General features: G+C 39.5%; 2 protein-coding genes across 2 annotated transcripts; both read left to right on the top strand.

The window, feature by feature from the left end:
• Nucleotides 1-3,504: 3,504 nt before the first annotated feature.
• LOC103949543 (acyl-coenzyme A thioesterase 2, chloroplastic-like) lies at nt 3,505-5,745 on the top strand. Its single transcript, XM_048591042.1, has 4 exons — nt 3,505-3,569; nt 4,223-4,451; nt 4,711-4,839; nt 5,575-5,745. Exons 1-4 carry the CDS (start codon nt 3,505-3,507, stop codon nt 5,743-5,745), a joined length of 594 nt encoding a protein of 197 aa, XP_048446999.1.
• Nucleotides 5,746-8,143: 2,398 nt separating this feature from the next.
• Nucleotides 8,144-12,699, top strand: LOC103949618 (probable disease resistance protein At4g27220). Its single transcript, XM_048591035.1, has 7 exons — nt 8,144-8,365; nt 8,455-9,084; nt 9,354-9,696; nt 9,907-9,969; nt 10,788-11,662; nt 11,773-11,966; nt 12,330-12,699. Exons 1-7 carry the CDS (start codon nt 8,144-8,146, stop codon nt 12,697-12,699), a joined length of 2,697 nt encoding a protein of 898 aa, XP_048446992.1.
• The last annotated feature ends 239 nt before the right edge of the window (nt 12,700-12,938 follow it).

Below are 12,938 nucleotides of genomic sequence, written 5' to 3'. Positions count from 1 at the left end.
ATATGATGGTTATGAATTGTAGCAAGATAATGAATGGTGACCATTCAATTTAGCATGAAGATAGTGATGCAATCTGCTGCTCACCTGCACCATAATCTTCACCAGTCTCTTACCAAAATACAACTTAAACCTCATAACCACGTGGAACTCTTTCTAGTAAGTTTGGTAAGCTTGTGAAAAGATTATGCTACCAATTTCTGTCTGAATCGATAAGAATTGGGCGCACACTTCCATCGAATTGATCGATCGTGAATTATTCACTGATTGTGAGAGAAACCATGTCGAGACAGCCAAAAGAACACTCAAGAATTTGAGGATCAAAACAGTCCATTAAATCTAGAGTACAAGATAACTGGATGAGTGAAATCATGCCGAGAACAAACGTTTTTTTTTTTTTTTTTAACCTACAGTAAAATGTTCCGATATGATCCAGTTCATATTAAGAAACAAACCAGCGAAGGAAGGTGAAGATACAAAAATAGTAGTCACTGTTTATGATTATTTGGTCAACCATCACAGTAAGGTTGACTGGTTTCTTAGCCAAAAAGGAAATAGATCTAAGCTCAAGAGTAGTTAAGAACTGCTTAAGATTTGACAAGGCCAAAGACATTTCGAAATTCACAATACTTTGTGAGAGCTAAATCAAAGTTCAAAAATTAAAGATATAACCTCTGAACCAACATAATGACGAAGAAGAAAGATACAAAGCAGCTTGCGTATGCATGCAGTAACACGATTGGCTACCTTAGTGATGCTCTTGAGCAAACCAAAGCTCAATGAGTCCAGAGAAGTTTAGAGCCAAGCTTGATCTTCCACAATGATGAATATGGTGGAATCTCAAGCCATTACATTGAAAATTACAAGCTGAACAGTTAGTGGACAAGAGCACTGGTCGGTTGGGTTACAAGCAAGAGGCTTAAGTTCACCTCTGCCGAAAAGTACATGGACACTAAGCTAGGGTTTACCGCTTAGTACTAGACCGAGGTGAAGTTCAAGGAGGTTGTTTATCCAACCAAGACTGGATATTCATCATCCTAATCCAACAACAACAACAACAAGAATCGCAACTCTTTGGAAATTGGTGAGAATAGCGTATACTACTGAAGATTCACTTAAGAAATTATCTAATTTAAACAAAGTCAACGCCTGAAGAATTTGGTGTAAAGCTGACGGTCGAAGGTTAAGGAACTTGACTTCGGGATTGGAATAAGTAAGAAGGTTATCAATAGAATAATCGCCGAGAATTGTTCTAAAGATCCGCACAAATTTCTTCAGTGGTAATGAGTCCGAGAACATTGATTTGCTCCCACTAACTACCACTTACTAAACTTCATAACAACTAGCGCTTACTCGCCTTCTCCAACACGTACTTCGAATGTTTCGAGTAATTGTCACTAAGATATGACTCTGCCCGCCATTCCCAGGGAATGCATGTCACAGAGTACAACACCACTTCAGATCTTCCAAATTCGACTCACTTAGGTTTCTCTATTTCCCAACACTCCTAGGTAGATCCAATTATGTCCGCAATTCCTAGGGAATGCATGTTGCAGAGTATCGATCCAATGTTGAAATTCATCCAACAATCCACTTCATCACTACTGAGACACAATCCCAACACAAATTCTTGTATTTCAACCAGAATGTGACAATTCAAACAGAGAAAGGTTTGCACAACAGCGCCGAATGGCACCAAATCTGGAAGTTGTGACATCCAAATGATGTCATGATAGGCACACTACTACAGTGACAAAAGATCCTAAATATGCTTTGAATAAACCATGCTTTGATACCAATCTGACACACCTCGATCACGATATTCCTCGAATACCAGGATAGACACGTGCTGGCCGACACCTGAGGGTGACGAAAGCCATTTATTAAGTGCAAATGCAGAAAACAAGGGGTAGATAAGACTTACAAATATAAAAGAATAATGGATATGCATTTAAGGAACATGTTCAGAGCATACAACTAACTAGAACACTAAAAGAAATAATATAAAACTGAATGAAACAAAGGATAGATCCTACACCGAGAGGACTCGAAGATGCCAATGCAGAAGTGCCTTGACACCGAGATTGTATGCCTCGATTCTAAGTCTTGAAGGGAGCGCAAAACAAACATGAATGAACCAAGTTGATATATATATATATATATATATATATATATAATAAAACAGTTATCAACGTACTAACCCCCAAATTTTATGAAAACACATATATATCATGATAAACATAGGTTTTCCGAAACCTAGCATGTCGTGCAATGTCTCAAATCATAACTTGTATATATAATAATCACTAGTGAATGTCCAATATCTCTCGAGGCCCTATGCCGGCTCCCCGTCTCTGAGCAGACAGTCAGAGGAAAATTACACCCAGGCCCCATGCCGGCTCCTCATCCCTATGCTAATAGCTAGAGGAAACACACTCCAGGCCCTATGCCAACACCAAACCATTGCCCGGGACGGACCAGAATCTATCCCTTCGTCCCGTAGCAGAATAGGGACCACTAGGTAAATACAAAACCATTGAACATACATATATTGAAAAGCAACTTCATAGTATAAAGTCATCCATCATCTATACTATAAATAGGTGTTCTAAACATGTTCTAAATATCATATTGTCATCCATCAGATATTCTATAAGAACACGGGTGATTAGGAAAAATAGTAATAATTCAAAATAGCCTCAGTAAGCATGTTATCTCAAAGCGTTTCATAGAACATAATTGTTAAATCATGCTTTTCTATGTATGCATTTCTACTATAAAACATGCATTTTTAGAAGGGTCCACTCACAGATACTTAGCCGCCGAAGAGCCACACAACTAGCAGAGACAGAAAGCCACAACAAATTGCCCCGAAGCACATAAAAGGTGCAATTAATCAAACTCTACTCAAATGATTTAATTTGGGAAAACGAATGTCAAAAACAGGTCCAGGACGTCGAAATTAGCCTATGAGGGCTCTTAGACGAAAACTTGAAAAGTCAACGTTGATCGTTGATCGGGTCAACAGTCAAACCGGGTTCTGGTCAACAGGTCAAACAAGTTTAGGCTTGGATCCGGATTGGGTTTGAGTTTTGGGCTTGGGTTCTGATGGGTTTGGAACCTGGGCTGGTGGGTTTGGGCCAAAAGGTCCTAGGTCCAAGGCCTAGTTCTACTTGGGTTTTGCGTTGGGGAAAAATAGGCTGAACTCCCAAAGGTTGCTGATGGGTTTTAATAATTGGGTTAAGGGCTTTGAATTGGTTCTAGGTTGGGCCTAAAGGCTCGTGGGTTTTGGGTTCTTAAGGGTTTTAGGATGAGTTTCAAAGGGGTAAACTGCTGGTTTTTGGCCCACCAGTATTATGGGTCGCTAGACCCAATGAAGGAGAAGGCCGGATTTCGGCCAGAAAACTAAACAAACTTTAAACAATTTTGTCAATACTCAACGAAATCGAGTGATTCAAAAATGTAAATCATAGCTCTTGACGAGACGAAGAGAATGGTACCTGCACAATGGCTAACTCAATGTGGTTTGGCCGGAAAACACCTCAAAAGCCTCGGAGGTCACCGGAAACTGGGTAAGATTTAAATGGATATAACTTCTTCAATACTCAACGAAATTAGGTGATTCAAAAAGGAAAGTTGTAGTACTCAGCGAGACGAAGAGATTGATACCTACATACCGGCTAACTTGCAATGGTTGGCTGGAAATTGCCTCGAAAGAGGAGGTGCTCGTCGGAAAACTAGGGAAGTTTTCCCCTGTGAGGTTCCTACATCCAAACATCGATAACACTTCTTAAAACCACTTAAGACATGATCTACAACTTTTGGATGAGGTTCAAGGCTTACCTTCATCGAAAGAGAAGGAAACTAGCCGGAGAACTTCGGTGAACAATGTAGGCCAAGAGAAAGGAAGGGTTTCGGGGTGTTCTCATTCGATTCTAAGCTCACTAGGGTGTTAATGGAGATATTGATGTTGTTGTGGTGTTGTTTGTTGGTGAGAAAAACCCTCGGAGGGGGCTGAGCTAGAGAAAGCTGAGAGAGAGTGATAAGGGAGAGTAAGGTAGAAGAGAGAATTGAGAGAAAAGGGAGAGAGAGACCGGGGACACAAATCAGGGGTGGGCCCCCTTGGGCACACCATTTAAGACCCCAAAACCATTTTTAAAAGGAAAATATCTCCAAATTTGATGAAAATACAAAAATACACTTTTTGTTCCATAAATCCGAAAAGGATCTTCTGTGATATGCCTGCCTTGGCAGATAGAGATAACATTCTTCTGAGGTACACCCGCTTGGGAAACTCTTTGATTTGCCAACCACAACAGAGAAACATGCATGGTCGAATCTTTGGAGGGTTTTTGATGCACCGAGCATTTGAATTGGCTTTCTCCACCGCTTATGCCTTTGCAGGCTTGGTGCCTTGCTTTTTGGAAGTCGATCATATTGACTTCTTGAAACCTGTGAGTACCACATTGGCATCCTTCTTTTCAATTGTTCAAATCATCCATATCATCAGTATTTTCTCTTTTGATCGAAATTTCAACGCATTTTCTGGTCTCTTTTTGTTCTTTATTCCATCCAAATTATCTTCATTCTGTTTATTTTGCATTTGGATGGACCCCGATTGTGACTTTGAGGAGATGGAAGAATAAGCTGGTTTTCTATTCATCCATTTCTGTGCTAGAAATATGTTTGAAACATGTATGTTTTAATGAGCAGGTGGACGTTGGAGATTTCCTGTGTTTCAGATCATGTGTTCTTTACACAGAAGTTCAAAATCCTGATCAGCCTCTAATTAACATCGAAGTTGTGGCCCACGTTACGAGGCCTAAGCTCAGGTCTAGTGAGGTATGTTCCTTTAACTGCACGTTCAAAGAATTAAGGGCAGTTTGGGATTGCCGTGCTTTTTTAATAAATTGCTTCTGTTGTATTTTGAAAATAATTATCTATAAAATAAAGCAGTTGAGCGTTTGATAAACTGTATTTTTAAAAGTGATGTGAGTACAAAATGCAATGTAAAAACATTATCTAGAAGAATAAATAGTGTCATTGTTTAAAATGTTCTAAAAGCTCAACTCCACTTTTTATTAAAAGAAAATTAATGAAAATGGTTTGAAAACTTTAAGTTTTAACGATAAAGACAAAATAAAGGGTAAAGTGAATAGTACTAGAATTGACTTTTTAATGTAAAAATGTGATTTTTCGTTAAAGTGAACAGTACCATGAGCTTTTCGTTAAAGTTCCCTTTTATTAAAGCAACTTTTAAAAGTAACCTCCAAATTGCTTTTAAAAGTTGCTGTCTGGAGACCATTACTTTTAAAATAAGAAGTATATTTTCTTTTTAACAAACACTTTTTTACTGATTAACTTTAAGTAAAGCAGCTTTTCGTGAAAAAAAAAAAAAAAAAAAAACAATACCAAATTGAGCCTAAGAAAGCTTAAGTTTTAGCTTTAAATCAATGCCATTAGAAGTTGACCTTGCTACAGTTTCAGTTACCCAATTCGGTTAAGGAACTTTCGTTTTTATGGTGGTCTATTCGCTGCAATTCCAGTTACATATTGCTTTGCTCGTGTTTGAAACAGGTTTCAAATACATTTTATTTCACTTTCACCGTACGCCCGGAGGCAAAGGCCACAAAAGATGGATTCAGGTTACTGAATGTGGTTCCAGCAACAGAGGAAGAAGCACGCCATATAGTAGAACGCATGGATGCTCAAGCCCTGATTTCAACAAAATATTCAATCAGCAAATAAACACAAATAGTTACGAGATAGTTGATATGTATTTTAAACAGCAAGGGGTGCTATTTATCTCAGAGTTACATATATGTTGTGCCTGTTAAACAAAGGAGAGTGTTATTCACACACAACTTTTTATTTCCCACACTATTAATTCTTGTTCTTTGATATTCTCTAATTTATTAGATTCGACAGTCGTGATAATGTGTGAATAGCACCATCCTAGATAAAATGTCATGTAAAATTGTCATTCAACTATTCAAGGCCCCATATTTACTTTTCATCTCTGATTTGTGAAGCAAAATCAATGGTGCATATCCATATTGTGCGTGTCAAAGAATTACTATTTAGAGCTTGTGGGGACACGGTTAGTTAGGGCAATATGTCTGTTGCCTTGCATCTAGTGTCATATCCCGGCCTGGGGCGGATCACTTCCCGGGCCCGCTCCACCACCGTAGCACGATATTGTTCGCTTTGGGTTTACCATTCCCTCACGGTTTTATTTTTGGGAACTCACGAGCAACTTCCCAGTGGGTCACCCATCATGGGATTGCTCTAGCCCCCTTCTCGCTTAACTTCGGGGTTCCTACGGAACTTGAAGCCAGTAAGCTCCCAAAAGACCTCGCACTAGGCAGGGATGAGAATATACATATAAGGATCACTCCCTTAGGCGATGTAGGATGTTACAATCCACCCCCCTTAGGGGCCCGACGTCCTCGTCGGCACACACGCGACCAGGGTTAGGCTCTGATACCAAATTGTCACATCCCGGCCCGGGACGGATCACTTCCCGGCCCAGGGCGGATCACTTCCCGGGTCCGCTCCACCACCGTAGCACGATATTGTCCGCTTTAGGCTTACCATTCCCTCACGGTTTTGTTTTTGAGAACTCACGAGCAACTTCTCAGTGGGTCACCCATCATGGGATTGCTCTAGCCCCCTTCTCGCTTAACTTCGGAGTTCTTACAGAACCCGAAGCCAGTGAACTCCCAAAAGGCCTTGCACTAGGTAGGGATGGGAATATACATATAAGGATCATTCCCCTGGGCGATGTGGGATGTTACATCTAGGGTTCCAATACCCAATCCTTGTATTTTTTTTTTTCACACCCCCATCTCTTTTTTATTTTTTGAATAATCGATATTAAAAATATCTTAGTATTTTTTTTTTAACAATTAATATTATTTACACTAAGAGATGCGGAAGGCTTAGCCTCACAATGGTCTAGCAATAATGCGGTTCAAATTTGTCTTTGGCAATAATAGAACTAAGATATCTTATTTATTAGTCATGAAAAATACTACTAGATTATAATACTAAGTGGCAAGGAAAAGTTAATATTCGAACACACTAATTTTACTAGGCTGACATGTTCTTCTGTCTCTTCTACCCCACAAAATTCTCCCTTTTCTTATAAAGAAATTAGAAAAAGAATTTCCAGAAAAAGTAAATAAATAAATAAAAAGGTAATTTATCCTTGTTGCTGTCCCTTTATTTACTTTGGGTGGTTAAAGTCAAAGATGAGGATATACCACAAGAAAGTAAAAACTAGGGTCCAGTTATAAGGAAATTAGTGTCTTTACACGAAAAGGGTTGGACATTTCAACGCTCACTTTCCGTCATTTTTTCAAATTTGCAGTAAGCAGCAGAATCTGTTCCCTTCAAACATGCATGCGATATCATGTCATCTGCCCCTAAATTGAAAACGGCCTCTCTTCATGGATTCTTTTCCCAAGAGGAGCGGACCTCATATGTTTCAACAAGTAATTCGGGCAAACTAAATTTGACTCCTTTAAAGTTTTTACCCTGTCACTTTATTACCTCTATTTTTAAAACGTTGCAATGGTATCTTTGAAGTTGTATTTTTTTATAACCATGCCACATAATCCAAAAAACTTGATTGTTAATTGATGACGTGATAAATGCAATACCAATATCCAGAAAAAACTTTTATGGCACAAGTCAGGCCAAAAATGAATCGTCTATATTTGAGTATCATCTAGCCTCACGTAAGTACATCTTAAATGCATGAGATTTCATTCCTTGTGAAAGTGCCATGTGACAAAAAGAAAAAGTAAATAAGGATAAAAAAAATTTCAAAAAATATCAAACACTACTGTTGCTATGATTAAATTACAAAGAATAATTGGGGATAAACGAGTTATGGAGAATAAATTAGTGTTTGATACAATGCAGAACAGTTACATAAACTACGTACAGTCAAGAGTTCTGCTTCCATTGAACACTTGTGTGATCGATCTTCCCAGAAACTATCTAATCCGAATTACAACTTATTCTTCGTTTTCGTTAATCTGTATGTGACAAAGTTCTTTCTTTCTTTGCCTTTGGTATTGCTTTGTTTGCGATTTCTGATCATAGTCACCGGAAGAGGAAGAAAAAGGAAAATACAAAAATGGACATTTGCATTTCAGCTGTTACCAAACTGGCTCAATTCACTGTGACTCCGGTTTGGCGAAAGTTAAGTTATTTGATCCATTACAAGAGTAATGTAGAGCATCTCACTGGTCAAACTGAGAGGCTGGTTGGCAAAAGAGACGGGGTGAAACTCGCCGTGGAGGCAGCAGCCCGGAATTTGGAGACAATCGCTCCTGAAGTTGAGACCTGGCTGTGCAATGTAAACAAGACTATACAAGAAATGGAGACTTGTTTTGGAAACGAGTTGAGAAGCCAAGGTGTTTTAATGGTTGGTATTCGAAGTTGAAGTCGCGGCGTTACTTGGGTGAGAAGGCTAAGAAGATGAGTTTGGTGGTTGACAACCTTCTTAGAGATGGGAGTTTCACGAGGGTTTCGTATCCTGCTCCTCCCCCGGAGATAGGGTTTTCGGCAATACATGAAGGGGGCAGCTCCTCAGGAACATCTGACCCTGCTCCTCCAGCAGCAGCAATGGAACTTTTTGAGGGTCCTCAGCATAGATTACCCTATTCAGAGGAGATCCTGAAAGCTCTGCAAGATGACAACATCGATATGATTGGTATTGCTGGAATAATTGAACGGGAAGATGCTGTAACAACGAAAGAGTTCATCCGGAGAGTCAAAGAGCAAGATTTATATCAAGAGGTTGCGGTGGCAGTTGTGTCCCAGAATCCTGACCTGAAAAGGATACAAGGTGCAATAGCAGATGTGCTGGGGCTGACTTTGGAAGATAGAAGTTTACTTGAGCGAGCAGAGAAGCTAAATTGTAGAATCATGTCCATGGACTCGAATAGGCTCGTCGTGATTTTGGCTGATGTTTGGGAATTACTTGATTTGGTGGCAGTTGGAATCCTTGGTGGTGATAGCGAGGAAAGATGCAAGATCATATTGGTAGCCAAACATCCGAATGTCTCCAGTGAGGTGAGAACTAAAAGAAATTTCAAATTGTGATTGGCATCTACATCCGTAAAATGCAATATACATTTTGAATCAAGAAATTTAACCATTAGAGATGTAATGAATGCTCTAACCGATGATCAAATCAATCCGGTTGTGATATGTGGAATGGGAGGTATTGGCAAGACAACTTTGGTGAAAGAAGTTGGGAAGAGAGCAAAAGCATTGAATCTATTCGATGAGGTTGCATGGCAGTTTTTGCCCAAACTCCTGACTTAAGTCATATTCAACAGGAAATCGCAGATTTTCTAGGTCTGAAGCTCACAGGGCTAAGTTTAGCTGGAAGAGCAAACGAGTTAAAAGAAAGATTATCGGGTAATAAGAGGGTCCTTGTAATATTAGATAATGCTTGGACACAGATAGATATGGAGGAAGCAGGAATTCCATCTTGCTGCAAAATCTTGGTGTCATCACGAAATCAAGATATATTCAATGACATAGAAACCAAAAGGAATTTTCCGATCAGTGTGTTGCCAGAACAAGATGCATGGAGTTTGTTTAAGGATATGGCAGGCACATCCATTGAATCTCCTCAGCTACGTCTTGTAGCGCAACAGGTTTTAAGAGAATGTGCTGGTTTGCCAATCGCAATTTCGACGGTGGGAAGAGCGCTAAGGCATAAAAGCAAGAAAATGTGGGATGATGCACTCACACAACTAAGAAACACTTGCCCAGAAAACATTCAGGGAATGATACATGAAGTTTACCGGAAAATAGAGCTAAGTTATGAATGTCTAGAAAGCGAGGAAGCCAAATCATGTTTTTTCCTGTATTGTCTGTATCCAGAAAGCAGCAATATACCGGTTGAAGATTTGGTTAGATATGGTTTCGGGCTTGGGTTGTTTAAAGGTATGTATTCACTGGTACAAGGAAGAAACCATGTAGAAACGTTGGTTGACATACTCAAAAGTTGTTTTTAGTCGTTAGACAGCAACAAGGAAGGGTGTGTCAAAATGCATGATGTGGTGCGGGATGTAGCCTCATCAATAGCTACTGATGGTAAAGAAGGATTTGTGACCAGACACAAGGTGGAATTGAAGGATTGGCCTGGCAAATACTCTTCTAGTACACTCATTATAACCAATAAAACTCGTATGCATAACGAGCTTTTATTAATTTCATGCACTGATAAATGTCCATCGGAACCACCTGCCACTATTCTGAGAACAAGTGAAGGCATCAAGGTTTTAGCCATCAGAAGCAGATTTCCACTGGCAATACTACCATCGATTCCACTGTTGAGAAACCTTCAAACGCTGTGTCTAGAGAATTGCAATCTCAGTGTGGAAGCTAGATCCGTAATTGGAGAGCTAAGGACACTCATGGTACTCATCTTTTGTGGATCCAACATCAATCAATTTCCTGATGAAATTAAAAACTTGTCAAATCTAAGGTTGCTAGATTTGACAGGATGCAGAGTTATGAAAATTCCAATGGGTGGTATATGAAGTTTAGCTCATCTAGAAGAACGGTACCTGTGGAATAGCTTCGAGCAATGGGAGGTTGAGGAACAAAACCAAGCACAACTACATGAAGGGAACAGATGTAAGGATCGAAATCAAGGTTCAAAAATCAGGGGCACCACTTGTCATTTTGCTCCAGAGCTAAGTTCCTTGTCCCAATTGACTACTTTAGAATTGCTCTGAATCCACTTGTAAAGCCAACAGGGGTGCAGTTTGATCAGCTTGAAAGATTTAAGATCTCAATAGGATGGTGGAACAGAAGTTGTTGGGATGTGAATCCCTGTGAGAACTACTTGAGACTTAGCTATGCAGCAGAATCTCCTGCAGAGAGTAGAATAACTATATTGCTAGAGAAAACTAACGTTCTAGAGTTAGACATGCAGTATATGAGCAGAACTCTTAATGACCTGAGAAGAAACTGTTGTTTAAACTTGAAATCTCTAAAGCTCTGCAATTCTGAAGATCTACAATATGTCTTTGACATGGGATATGTAAGTGTTTTCCCTGTCCTGCATACGCTGAAGATCGATGAACTAAAGGAGCTCAAGGCGGTTTTTCATGGCGAGCTTCCAGTGGGGTCATTTAACGAACTTAGAGAGTTATTTTTATCGTCTCTACCTAAATTAACACATTTATGGAAGATACCAAGTCAATTTGATCAGTGCCTAAGAAATCTGAGATGCGTTAAGGTGAGTAGACTTTACGTTCTAAAATATCTCTTCCTATTATCAGTAGCTAGCCATCTGAAGCAACCCGAAGAGCTAGACATACAAAATTGCCTCTATTTGCAAGAGATTGTTGCCTTAAAAGATCAGACCTCAAAACAAATTGTTGCCATTGAAGAATCGGAAAATGAGGAAGAAGTCAACGAGATCAGTCACCCCAATTTGCTACGCTTGAATCTTGAAAGACTACCAGGGTTCGTTGGGATCACCAAAACTATATGTAAGATCAACTTTCCTGGATTGATCACGTTGAAGTTGGAATGCCTACCAAAAATCATGAGTCTTTCTCCAGATAGTTTGGCTCCAGAAAGTAGCATTGCTTATGCCACAAAACAACATTTATTTGGCATCAAGGTATTTTTCCTTTTCTTAAGATTGTAATATGTTACGCCAGCTGCTAAAGTCTCTGTCAAAACTTGTATAAAATCAGGATAGCTCAGCTGACAATCTCTTTAATTCAACAGGTTAGTCCCTTTTGGCAGCTACGATTTGTGATGGTGAAGGAATGTGCTAAGCTATCTGGTATTTTCTCGTTCAGTTGGATGCAGGACTTACAAAGTCTGGAACAACTTGAAGTAAGGGAATGTAGGTCACTGGAAACAGTTCTCGACTTTGAAGATCTAGAAATGAAACAGAATCCAAAGCAATTCCCTGCACTGTTCTCTGACTTAGAAATAATGGAGTAGAGTAAGCTACCCTTATTGAGCAGGGAGCTTCTACCCTACTCTTTCAATGAACTCCAAGACCTGCATGTGTCCGGTTGTAGAAACTTAGTTCTTCTGGTAACAGTTGAGGTGTAGAATAGATTGCATAAACTAGACAAGTGAATTGTGAAAGGTTGCAATTCCCTGGAAGAGATTTTTGAGTCCACGGGATCAAATGCCAACGAACAACCCACTGCAACACTTCCTCAGTCGGGCGAAACATCTTCAATTTCCCAACCTCAAATGACGCAAATCAGGGGTTCCAATCGAATTCAAGGCTTTCAGTTAACATCATTACACATTTCTGGTTGTGGCAGTTTGGAGTTTCTACTCTCTCCTTCCATTGCTAGGGGTATGGTGAAGCTCGAAGGTCTATCCATAATTGAGTGCAAGAAGATGGAAGTAGTAGTTGCAAAACCGCTAGCGGATGAAGAATCAGAGGATAACAGCTTGCTCCCTCAGCTAAGTTATTTGGAACTTCGCGCTCTACCAAATCTCATAAGTTTTTCTCAAGGCAAATGTAATTTAGATTGGCCATCACTGGAAGAGTTAACTGTTGAAGAATGCCCTCGAATGGAGAATTTATGTTTAGGTTCCCTTAGCACACCAAGGGAAGTGAAGTTAAGTATCAGCGGGGCAAGTGAAAATCTTCAGAAGGAGCTGAACGACAGTCGGAAAGAAACTTAATCTTCAGAAGTATTTTGCATTTCTGGTGTCCAGTAAACAACTTCGAAGTTATATGTTGAGTTTTGCCTTCTAAGTAGGTTTACCATCCTTAGAAGGGATATGGTCACACATCCAAATATGGATTTCTAGAGTTATCGAACTTATGAGATTTGGTACATCTGGTCACACATGTAGAGTTTTTTTACCTTATAATTCTTATAAGTTCTTCTGGTATATGTATTTTGGGACATAGATACATA

This window comes from the organism of the source record quoted next, unplaced genomic scaffold (genome assembly GCF_019419815.1).
Source record: "Pyrus x bretschneideri cultivar Hongxiangsu unplaced genomic scaffold, Pyrus_bretschneideri_v1 Contig10, whole genome shotgun sequence".
Taxonomy (NCBI): Eukaryota; Viridiplantae; Streptophyta; class Magnoliopsida; order Rosales; family Rosaceae; genus Pyrus; species Pyrus x bretschneideri.
This window is presented reverse-complemented; position numbering and strand designations above follow the sequence as displayed.